Source organism: Phalacrocorax carbo, chromosome 8 (genome assembly GCF_963921805.1).
Source record: "Phalacrocorax carbo chromosome 8, bPhaCar2.1, whole genome shotgun sequence".
In the NCBI taxonomy this organism is placed as follows: Eukaryota; Metazoa; Chordata; class Aves; order Suliformes; family Phalacrocoracidae; genus Phalacrocorax; species Phalacrocorax carbo.
The window spans coordinates 13,548,156-13,561,068 of record NC_087520.1 but is presented as its reverse complement, the minus strand read 5'-3'; the positions used below and the strand labels follow the sequence as shown (position 1 = coordinate 13,561,068).

Below are 12,913 nucleotides of genomic sequence, written 5' to 3'. Positions count from 1 at the left end.
AACCTGTCTTTCCTGCTTATTTCTCTAAAGGAATAGCAGCCAATATTACTACTGCTGTTTACTTGGCCAGTTTAAGGGATAAATATATGCACCACGAATGTCAAGCATGGAAGATCAGCAGATTCTCACACAGTTTAATTGCTGTTTTCATAAGGGTGCTTTAAAAAACAAGGCTACCACCTCTCTTTCCCAGCTAATTACCTGGGAAAAGGAGACAAAAATGACAGATATGCTTAGAAGAATATCACCACTGCAAAATTAGAAGCATATAATTAGTATATTTTAGGATTGCATTTGCCTGTGCAACCTTAATTCAGTCACTTGTGCATATTTGTAAGACTAGACACTGAAATCCTAGGTTCCCTGAAGTCAGTGGGCTATTTGCCATGGACTTCAGAGATGCCAGTATTCACCCACTGTCTTCACCTATGTGCTTCCAAATTTCAGATGCAGATTTTTCTATAAGGTCCTTTCCTCTTTTGTTTACAGAGTTGTCTGAATTGAAGTATTTTTTCCCTCTACATATAAGTTGTGTGGCCCAGTGCCGTATTTGTTGTACAATATAAAGCCTACATTGAATAGAGGATTTTAAATTCCTCATGACTGTTTTTATCACAAAACCGTATCATTCTCCTGGGTCTAATATGTGCTATGGATGCACCTTTAGACTGTTTTGTTAAGCACTTGCATTACCAATTCTGTTTTGTAGGTTGGAACCTGGAGCACAGAGAAGTTCATACAGATTTGTCTAATGCCCACCAATTCTAAGCTCTGAGCTATATATGGGTCTGATTTATTCACAATCTTCTGTGTGGTATGTTTAGAGTAAAGTTTCTGTTCATCTTAGTTTCTATTACAATCTCCCACCATTTCTGCAAATCAAGCTCCGTTTATTCCAAGTTAGCCAACCAGAAAACAAAGTTCACTCAGATTAGTGGTCACCTATACAAAGTCTGATAAAATTGCCAAATCTGTCGAAGGACATAGAGCAGGAACCAGAAATCTGTCTGCATTTCCTGGACTCACTGTATAGCATGTGGGGCACAAATCAGATGCGCCAGAAAGCTAAACCCCATGCTATCCTCTACCCAGAGGGAGTTTGAGCCTTCTTGTACTACCTCACTTGGAAGTATCCTGACTTCAAACCTACAAACTATTAGATTGATGAATAAGACAATGTAAAGACAATTTAAAAATTAATTGAGATTCACTGTCCCCTGCATGGTGAAATATGCAATAAAATCAATAGGAGTGTTGTCAGTCACATGTAGGACCAGGTTTTTCTTGGACAACACATATTTGCTGAAACATCATGTGACGTGCGAGTGCAGCTATGCATTAGGAATTAAGGATTTACTGATTTAACACTTGACTTTTTCCATCCTTCTTAAAGTGTTCCTATGACATCATCTTTGAATGCTCTCATTGATTAACTCTCTGAATCTGTCTCTGTGAGGCATCTTATCTGTGGCTTTTGTGGATTGTTAAATTAAATGAACAGTTTAGTGACAAACTGATCGGGACTACTCAATTGACTAAAACAACTGCATGGAGAACATGTGCACGGAACAGTCTTGGAAGTGGTTTCTAGTAATCAGAAGTTGAGACCTGCAGTTGCCACAGTATGCTGATGACAACACAAATAACAAATAGCTTATCTAGGAGTTTATCTGGACACAGGTGCATTCCATTCATATGCAGATGATATGTCAGGAGCAAATGCATTTGTTGACTCAACTGACTGCAATTGACCATAATGAGTTGCATCTCTTCTGAAAAGCATCAGTTGTGTATGTTAACCTGGAGAAAAATATTACAGGTCTTGAACCTAAGTCAGAAAAAGAAAGAAGCATTGAAAGAGATATTTGTGGGAAACTGCAGGTAGGAGTCTGAAACAGTGGGAGTAAATTGCTGAAAATGTGATGCATCATGATGTACTTAAGCTATTAGAATTAACACAATCATTAATCCTAACAGACATTTCCCTATGAATTGCCCGTTTGCTATTAAGGACCAGGGATATCTGTAGCTTTTGCTTACAAGAGGAGAATATTACCCGAAACACACTAAAAAAAGCGCTAATTAATGTTACGTCAGGGTCACTAATCCCAAACAAGTCTTCACTGTGCAGGAAAAACTAATCATTTATGAGGAACCTGATTCACAAAAACTGGATTTAAAGGCAGCCGTAACTAGTGTGGATATTCAGTAATGCAATTTTAATTAGTCACATTTTCCTGTATGGCAGAAAATTTTCCTGTTGCTGAAGATATTTCTTGAAAACTGTTTGAATATATTACCTGGAAATAAAAGCCACAGAGGAACAATCATCTACAATGCTCAGTCCAAGGGCCAGAGTAAACAGCCTTGGCGCTTGGACTGTCACCTCTTCAGCTGCCCAGCTCCACAGGGCCTCCTGCCAGCTTCTCCTCACACTATGCCTTATACTTTTCTCCACCCTACATAGCCACGAACATACAGAGCAGCATGTGTGACAGGCCTGCATTCATTGCAGAAATGCCTCTTCGCATGTACACGCAGGGAAGAGCAATAAGAGCCAAGGGTTACTGCTGCTGCTCAAACACAGAGATGTTCATGTTCCCAAAGTGAGTCTAAAATGACAAGACCCAAGAAGAATAGCAGGAGTCCAGATAGTGGGAACAGGGCTCTGGGACCCAAATGCCAATGGACCTCATCAGAAGACTGGACCATTCTACATTTGCATTTATATTCAGGTACTTAGAAATCTGCATTACCAGCAAGCAAACACCTGGGTGAATATTTGCATCTATACTGAACTTGGTATAAGGTAATACGCTAAGCACTCAGTCAAGGATGATTAGTGCAGCTGAAAAGCCTGAGGGAACCCCTTGTAAAGGTTAGAGTGTACTTGCGGTGACATTTTCAAATGCAAGCTCAAGCCCTTCATAACAGGCATGAGCTCTATCTTCCTGCAAAGCCTGCAACAGAGGGAAGAGCACAGGAAAACCAGGTAATTACAGCCTAGGGGCCCATTATATATTATGTTAATTTCCAAATCTGTTTCAGCAAACAATTCTTCTGAAACACCAGTGCAGGTTTTGTGGGGCACCATTAATTCATGGATATGTTTTAACCATGATTACAGGTCCTGAAGTTGCTCCTCGCCCTTTATCCAGCTAAAATTCCCACTTAAGCCCACTTAAGGAAAGTTTTGCACCAAGAAGTATTGAATAAAGCAGCTCTCATTTTTTCTGCTGGAGACCCCACTTCTCAGCCTTTGACTTCTGTGACATGATCATCACTCCTCATCTGAATTTCTGGAGGACTCACAATGCACACAGAGCTGTCATACAGGGCTCACAACCCTACAGAGGAGATCCACTAAATTGACAGCTTAGTTTGGACATGACTGAAACCGCTGATCACACCAGTGACTGGCTGCTCCACTATCTCTCTGTATTATTCCTGCTCCAACATAAAAATTGAGAAAATTTTATTGACTGCACTGCAAAAGATACAGGTAATCTTATTTTCTTAACTCAGTGAGGATCTTTTCCCAATTCTGTTGACTGCTGCGAAGTCATCAGTCATTGACTCAGTAAATGAAGCTATATTCTGATAATGTATTTTTGGTATTTATTTTGACAAGCAAATAATAGTTTAGTTTCCATCATCATGTACTAGTGAATAAAAATAGCTAGCAAAAAAAACCCAGGTCTGATTTCACCACAGAAAATGAGAAGAGACATTCAAAGAGATTTACTGGGTTTGTAAAAATCATAAAGGGAGAGCTAATAAGCTCCTACTCCAGTTTTACTGTTCTTTTGAAATGGAGGGCAAATCAGCTCTAGACCCAAGCATTTTGAATCTGAATACACACATCAGAACCGAAGCCCTTTCATTACACAAACCAATAACATCTAAAGGGCAGGATGAAATGTGGGATGAAGGACTCTTATCTCCACTGCTCATCTGAGACTGAATAAAGAAAAAAATTTATTTTATGCTTTATTATTCCACTCTATCTAGATTCCACAGACTACTTTACAACAACTTTACTCAGACCCAGAAAACAGAAGAAAAACTAAGATGGAAGCATTAGGAAATCTACTTCAGTTAACATCAGTTCCTCACATATATTTGGATTTTCACATCCTTACCTGGAGTAGCACTGGAGACTGTTGGCCACTGCTGATCCGGCCCTCCTGGTCCTCCACGTAGGACTCCTGCCTCCTCCATATGCACAGCACTGAATAAGCATATATCATAATCAGATTATACAGTTCCCCGCTGCCCTGGGCAGTTTGTTTATAAAACAAACATACTTGTAGGACACTTTGTTTTCATTGACTGGAAGTCACTAACAAGTAAGTTACACACCTTCTTTGCTGTTATGATGTATTAGCATTAAATCAAGTAATAAAAAGTTGGTGGAGTTGGTTCTGAGCTTCTGTCATTATGCTACTTTAACAGATTCCACCTTCCTGGGTTACTGAATGGTTCTCATGAACAATTCAGAGAGAAATTTTCAGTAGCAAGTTATAGCAGAGACTGCTTGCGATGTTAGGCAGAAGACTTTCAAAGATGTCTAAATAGATTTGGACACAGCCTCAATTTTTCTTCTTTGAAAATCCATTTTATATCTTCAAAATATCCTTTAAATTGTGTTAATCATCTTGATTGCACCACATGATTAATAAACCAACTGCAGGAGCAGCATTCTTTTATGGTAACATGAAACAAGAAGATGGAAAATGCTAAGCACAGTCTATTGAAACATATCAGCATAGATGAGTATTGGGAGCTTTAAAGTAAACAGGAAAGTGTATAATCACAGTTAAATAATTCAATAATTGGAGCAATTGTGCCTTGACAGTCAATATATAAAAAAGCAGGAGGTAAAACAAAAAAAACCACAGACCTATGGTAGTATAATAATAGCATAAGATGCAGTCAGACTGAATCTGTAACACTTGGAGATTGGAAGTGACAGCAGCAGAACTATCTCAGCATACAGATATCTTCGGTCTAGGGCATTAGAGGAGTCAGCCAGCTTTGTCCTTTCACAGAGGTCAAAGACAGAATTCCCCTTCATGTGGGGAAACACCACACATACCTTTGCATTCCTGCCCTTAGGGATGCAGAGTAACGCCAGTCAGGATTGGGGTGTTTTGGCTGTAGAAACAAAAGCCCAAGATAATGTTGTTAATGTATGCTAAACATGCTGAAAAGCATATGCATCTGGCTAATTTTGTCAGAATACTCTATATGGAGCTACTCAATCTTTGTGACCATTCAGAACTGCCAAATCCTTCTACAAATCTAAAGAAACTCCCAAATGGACACACAGAGATTGTTTCTATAACAAACTTGTTTGCATGCCAAAGCCTTTGGCTAGAGATGATCTTTGTGGAATGACGTTTAATGCTGGAAACTGGTAGGCAGATATTTCGTACATTTATCAACATTCTGGGCATAGGAAAAAAAAAAAAAAAAATCATAAACCCATAATACACATTGTTTGTTTACCTGATAAGCCAAGGAAACTTGAGCTCCTTCACTGAATAGCAGCTGCCTGGTGACATATAAATACAGCCCCCTGTGAAGGGTACATGCAGGGTAGTCTGTCTGCTGTGAGGTTTCTGCTGGCATTTAGTGTACTGCAGAGGACTGCACTAGATTCTATCAGATTTGCAGACTGCAGCAAGTCTTTGATCAAAGGCAGACTTGTTCTTTCATAATATCAAGAATACATTCTCCATATTCATGAAAGGCAGAAGTGATGGAAGGGGAAAATAGCCAGCAATACCCTTTACGCAACAAACCTCAGCATATGCTGATCTGCTGCAGAATGGCTTGCTAAATAAGGAGATAGTTAAGAAATCCTCTGTTGATAAAAAATTGCTCCAGAAAACCTCTTTTACATTGTCTGTGGACCATCACAATAGTTTTCAACTACAGCTACTGAATGCAAGCTCAGGTCCTTTAAAATTAAGCCCTAAGCACATAACAAGGTTATTTCTTAGGATTCTCAAAACATTATTCTGTAGGTGATATCGCAACCAATGCTTAACTTCAGGCACCTGAATTCCAAGAGAGAACTTATGTCCAAAACATAATGGACTACACTCATTCCTGGTGTGTCTTGTGCGTTGCCAAACACACAAATAATAAATGACACTAATGGTTTAATTCTCTTGAAGCTATTGGAGGCAGATCAGAAATTAAGTTTGTCCCATTACTTGAAAGAGGAGAAAAAAGTGTTGAATGCTCTGAATTATTTAAAGCCAAGTCTGTCTTTCCTCTTGAGGTTTGGGGTCTGCTTTTCCCTGGATCAATAGGTGTTATTGAAATAAAAATGGAGCAATTACAATGTACACTATCACTCTATAATCATGTTTCCTCGGTACAGCATCACTCAAGAGCAAGATGCTTTTGGATTACGTACATCCTAGTATTCTTTATCGTCTGAATTACACAAAAGTGAGGCAGCTGCTATTTGCAACCACACATTGAATATCTGTGCTAGCAATTTCCTTCCCATATAGCCCCCAGTTCTCTGGCATGCTCAGGTTTTGCTGAGTTTAGCAGAAAGTGGCTTGTCTATTATGCATGGTTCCAGTATTTTCTGATTCATTCCATTTTGGCCACGGTCCCAGGTACGTCAGAGCAACTCTAAAGTAAACCATGTAGTAACAGTCAATGAATGAGGATAGAAAATAACACACCCTGATCAGACCCTCTCCTCAGTTTGTCCTTCTTGATGCGTGAAGGGCACTGACACCAGAAGATTTGGCTTTTCCTCTGCTGGGGATTTTCTGATAGCAGGGGAACTGCTGGACTGAGGGTGGGGGAAACGCACCTTTGCTCTTTTTTTTTTTTTTTTTTTTGCGATGGGAGAAGTGTGTGTTACTAGTTTGTACAGGCTTATAGGCAGTGTGAGGAGAAGGAGTCTTACCACAGTCCCAAGGAAGACACAGATGAAGTGAGATTACATCAAAGAGCTGGAAAAGTCTAACACAAGTTGGGTAGGAGTGAGAAAAGAGGAAAATGGCCACTTGCTCACAGTATATAGATTTATGTTTTTCAGCAGAGAGCTTCCCAGCTCTTGGCTAGAGAACAAAAACCTATGTTTTGTTACAGTGGGAACTTACAGACACCAGATCATAAAAGGGTGGTGATGCCTGGAGAAACTCATCAGTTAGAAATTCATCATTCATTCACTCTACATGCATGGACCAACATTTACCATGGCAACATAACAGAAACAGCAGCAATTAGGAGACTGAGGTATTTTCAAAGGCTACTTCAGAGGCTGTGGCATCTTGTGGCTACTCCCAAATACTTCTCGATTTGCTATTACTTTTTAGGCAGAGCTGTAGCGATGCGCCAGAGGATCAGAAGAAGGAGGGGACAGGACTGGAAAAATATACTCTGGACATAGAAAGATCTACTACCACAGTTGACTTTCAGATACATTCAGGGACTGGGGTTTTTGTTTGTTTGTTTGTTTTTAATTTTAAAAATCTATGTCTGGGACTTCTCTACTTTTAAAAGTCTTCACAGGAAGAACAGAAGGAGCAGGCAGTTGTGCAGCAGTCTGTCTTTGTCTAAACCTATTATCACCCTGTTTTACTGTGTGTGCACTGCTTGACTGGAAGCTTTTAGACCTCAGCAAGGGACACATTTGTCCCACACTTTTGTTACCACAGGCCAATGTCCTGCAACTGGCAAAACTGGTGAAATTCCAATTTTGTCAGTGTAAATGGCTTCTTCTTTTGTTACAGACTTTAATTCTTTAAGATCCCCTGGTCATAAGAGAAAAGTTGTTTCAATACACCTTTAAATGAGTTTGGGCAATTAGAAGTGAGAAAAGCAAACCAGCGTGATCAATAATAGAAGTAACAGCATAGTAGAAGCAAACCTGCTCAGTAATTTCTTTCCCCAGTTCAGATGCAACAATGTTGCTTCTTACAGATCCGACAGGCATTCAGTATCTGCATGCTTGGGTTGGCTATGAACAGTCAACCTTTACCAGACAACCCACCGAAAGCTGGCACATTGACATGTGCTGTCACAGAGCACACAGTCACCGTGTCATGACACAATATGGCCCATCTCAAAATAGGGCAGTGTCTTCAGCACAGTCCCATGGGACAGGAGTCTGCACAGCAGCTGTCAATGGGCTCCTCTGAAAGCCCTGTCCCAGGCTTTGCTACGAAAAGTGTCATGTCATAATCAGTGCCACCAGGACAAGGCACAGCTGGCCGGGAAGCATGAGTACAGAGAGGAAGCACAAAGAGGAATACAGACTCTGAAGTGGTCCAGATGCTTCCCAGTTGTATATCCCCATACTCTAGCTATGTCACATGATGCTGACGAAGATAATATTGTTCTTTTTACCTTCCCAGCTTCCAACTCATTACAAGTCCCTGTTTATCACACGCCAGCCCATTCTACTAACTTTAAGATGATCTTAGTCTGCCACTTCCCTCAGAGGTTTTCAGAGACCATGTATCAAATCCAGTAGCCCTGTCCTTACTACTCATCAGTGGAGATGAGGGAAATCACGAAATCACACGATCCACCACAAAAATAATCAACCATTCCCTGTTTCTCCCATCACCTGGTTTTTCTGGTTTAGTAACAGCACATGTCATCATAGTTGTGAGATGAATCAAAATCTGTCCAGGTGCCTACAGAAGTGGTTGCCACTGTACTAGCTGAACACCTCACGCCAATGCTTTGCTCTTGCTGGTTCTTCCAGGCACCAGGGTTATATTTTGCCAACCACATAACCACACGCATTAATGTGACTAGTCATGAAAAACAAACCCTGCTTGAAAGTCTGATAAACAAAGTGAATGTATAATATAAAATGGACCCACCTTAGTAGCAAAAAAGCTCATGCAAAATTTCATAGGTGTTTTCAAATTGCACAGCATGGGTTAATTTAAGAATCATTTAATTGGTTCATGGAGAATAAATTTAGTTGAAAAAACATTGTTGCAAACATTTTGCTTAGTTCTTTTGGTTTTTTTAGCTAATACTTTAACACAGTAAGGATTTGTCCCTGGGATGGAAAGAATTTCTAAAATTTTTTGATGTTGTCCTGATCCCATATTCATGAAAATCAATGCAAAAGCTACCGTTCACATCAGTGGGTGTTAGAATATGGCCAGCTTGAGGTATAGAAGTGTGAATCAAACATTTATAAACAGTTACCAGATGATGAGACTGCTAAAAACATCCCACTCCATTCCTATTTCCATACAAATGCATAACAGAATAACATAAGGTCTATTTATCAAATATCTACTTTGAAGCAATAATAAAAGGCCTTTTAGAACCCCTGACCACATACAGCCCTGCTTATTTTCCAGCGAGACAATGGTGACACATGTGGAGAAACAGAGGTTTCTACTCCTGATTTCCTTCTGTAAATGTTTATAATTAATTTAATCTGGAGAACAAACTATTTATAGACTGAACATGTGTTTATCATATAAGAAATCAGAATGGAAACTGGAAAAGGGTGTAATTCAGAAGCCCAGAGATTTTCTTCCTGGCAGTGTTAATTTGCATTCCCAGCTCTGAGAAAACTAAGGTGAAGTGAACAGGCAAGTGCATCTCTAAAGTATAGTTAATGAGTCCAAGAGAAGTAAGACTCCTTTGCTTAATATTGGATGCATATTTCTGCTGGCACAGCACTAAGAATCAAACCAAGAGTCTGACTGCCCTGAAGCACAGAGCACAGTCCCTGCTTAGCAGAACAGGTTTAGATGCTGCCACTAAGCACAACAAACATTCATAGTTAACCTTTACAATGTCAGAAGGGCTGGAGAATTTCTTGAAGGCTTAAGTTCTTGAACTGAGATTGTAAGATGTTCCACCATTAATGCCTTTAAAGCCTCTGTGAGAAATCTCTTGGAAAGACTGCTCCAGACAATACTGTGAGTTTACTAGATTTAGACACCAAAACATGCTTGCGTTTTAAAGCAGTAACAAGATGTGTTCAATTCAAACGTTGTTTAGGCTTCTTCCATTTGTTTAGCAAGCTGGTTTTGAAGTGCAAATACAGAGGAAAAGCCAGAAGCAAACAACCCTAAAACTCCAATGAACCCCTGGGTCTTACCATCACTAATGTGCAGCTTTTGTTCGTTCTGAAAAGTGCACAGAGCACCATACAATTTTATTTATAAACATCACATGAAACATCATAAGAGCTGATATCTATTTCTATCAAGTATCCAGTCTGCCATTTACCATTAGGAATGTGCCAGGCTACCTTCTGGGGCAGAAAACTTCCATTAGAACATATGATGATTTGATTGTTGTTCCCTGCATTGAAGGGAAAAGGTTGTCATGAAACGCATGACATAAGGAATGAGCTTAACCTCACAGAATGTTAAGAACAAGACAGGAGAGATGAAAAGACAAACCAAGAACCAGATACTAACTACTCAGGTACCACTTGGCATCTTCACAGGCATATGAGCAAAGGGACTCCAGATTAAAGCACTAAAACCTTCCAAAAATGACGGATCATCAGTCCCGCAGTGTCCAGTAAAAAAATCACATCTTCATGCCCCCCCTTTCACATCTGTGTGCACCCCCTTTTGAAAGGCAGGAATCCAGGCTGCCCATAACCTCACACAGTGCCAGCAACAAAGCCACAGTATTTTGCTACCTCTATATTTTGCCTACACTGCCTACCTCCTCACCTTTCAGTAGTTATTTAGCTGATGAAAGCACGGTATCCATTAACACCACGTTCTGATCCTTATCACCAGATTCCTGCTAGCAATACCTTTCTAAGGTTTTCAGTGAAGCTGTGTTAGTACAATTCTTCTTTTACAAAACACACTTGGTTTGAAACATTCTTATAAACCTATAAAGGGCCATACAGGCAAGCACGGTGAATGCAGAAGCACAGGCTGTCTTGCAGAAACAAGCTCCCATCCCACCATCACAACACTAGCAGTACAAATCAGAATAGTCACACAGGAATCAGCGCTTCAGCAGATACGAATAATTCCCTACCTAACCTTAATATATTGGGTTTTCCCTCCCACTGCATCCTTCTAATGACACAATGAAGTCAGTCATAACTTAGTGTAAAATAATTATTAGCATCTTTGACCTTACTAGTGAACATGAAAAGGACTAAGACCTTATTGCATGGAGTGTTACTGAGACTAATCCCAAACAACTTTGATATCTTTTTCCTCTAACTGTATAAATATTTGGAAAACATTAGCCTCTGTGAAACCCTATGTACCATATGCATAGAAAGCCCATTCACCTGGTCCCATCCTCATCACTGAAGAACTAATAAGAGATCAATTCCCAAAAACTGTAGGAGGAAAAAAGAAAGACCTCTTCACATTATCCAAAAGTAGCAACATATCAGAGATTAACTTTCTAAATCAATGCAAGTACAACGATGCCTGTTGCTATGCTTCACCATTGAAGACATGGGCTTTTAAAGACTGATTAAAAGTTCACTCTAACGAAAAAGACAAACACAGTTCTCTGAAGATCTAGTAATACAAAGATCATTATTCTTAAAAAGTAGAATTCAGTATTGCTAAGCAATGGATGGCATTTTCAGTGCATATGCTGAGCTTGAAACAAGGGAAAGTCAGGATTTCACAGTATGTAATTAGCTAGGGACTGGCAATTAGTGAATGGTAGTAATAGCGAATGACAAAATTCACTCATTTTGTCATGTACACCTGGCACTGATACATCTTCACAGTATGTACAACCACAGGACAGTTTAAGAAGAGAAGGCCTAAGATAAGAACTTGTGATTAGTAGAACTTTTCAGAATTTCACCTCTGTTTATAACACACAGAATTATTTGAATAATTGATTCCTCTTTTGGATCATAACTCCACACAGGCATGCATTCCTTCGTTTGCCCTCTACATCTCCCTACTTTTGTACTCCGAGTTTGGGCTGGCTTTACTGTGACTGCCTGATCTGCTCTGGTGTTCAAAATTTGCTAATTCATTGCATTCAGAGGAGTGATCCCTAAAATGTTACAGGAATATGTCTGTTAAACTGATTTCCTACTGGCCTTGCATGCAAAGTGAAGCCATTTTCAATTATTGCTCCTCTTTTTTCCCCAGAAAATCAGATTTATATTTATATAAATCAGATTTATATATATATAAATCAGGTGTATATTTCACCCTGTGATTCTTCAGCATACATGCTTATAGAGTATGTCTCATGCTCCCTCCTACATCTAACAGATTCCAGGCATTTTATTACACTCAGAAAGATTTTAAGGTACAAAAACTGTGTAGAAAAAGAAAAAAATATTTTCCCCATACATTGCCACTGTGATTTTTAGAAAAACACTGCATTAATTTTAAATGGATCAGTTTTTAATGGATAATCATTACTCTCTAAAAGCATTTTTATGCAAGACTTGCTAGTCCTTAAGATTTGTGCAGCTTTGTGTAACTAAACAACAGTTGCAAAAGATGCTAACTTCTTCCTATGTGAATAAGTATAAAGAAGTTATAGTTCTGTGGCAAGAATATACAAGTCGGGCTCTTTTCTATCCCACCAGTTACTCCCCAACTTTCCCATGTCTAGAAGCATAGCACACATTAATGCACGAACTGATCTTATGTCTACCACAATTGTAGGGCACAAACAACATACAATAATGGCAAAATTTCCTTTTGTGAATCAGAATTAGTCTCTCCTGTGAGTGCTTCTCAGATTAGTTCCAATATGTGTAGAAAGGAAACTGTACAGAGCATGCAAACCACACTCTAACTGCAGACTGCCTGTATGCTAGCATAAAGCAACCATTAATTCTTCACAGTGGGAAAATATTAAAAAGGTTAATACACTGCTGGTCAAACCATAGGTATTAAACAATCCTCGATAGCAAGCCAGCAGGTTAGAA

At 39.4% G+C, this 12,913-nt stretch overlaps 1 protein-coding gene across 5 annotated transcripts in view; it reads right to left on the bottom strand.

Annotated features, from left to right (window-relative positions):
* LOC104049877 (protocadherin alpha-C2) overlaps positions 1 to 12,913 on the bottom strand; it is a 94,527-nt gene that overhangs the window by 33,951 nt on the left and 47,663 nt on the right. For all 5 annotated transcript variants that reach the window (XM_064458808.1, XM_064458805.1, XM_064458810.1 and 2 more), the window contains 2 exons: positions 5,099 to 5,157; positions 4,143 to 4,231 (listed from right to left, as the gene is read on the bottom strand). In XM_064458808.1, the coding sequence (XP_064314878.1) occupies positions 4,143 to 4,231; positions 5,099 to 5,157 (148 nt within the window). The remainder of the gene's footprint in view (positions 1 to 4,142; positions 4,232 to 5,098; positions 5,158 to 12,913) is intronic.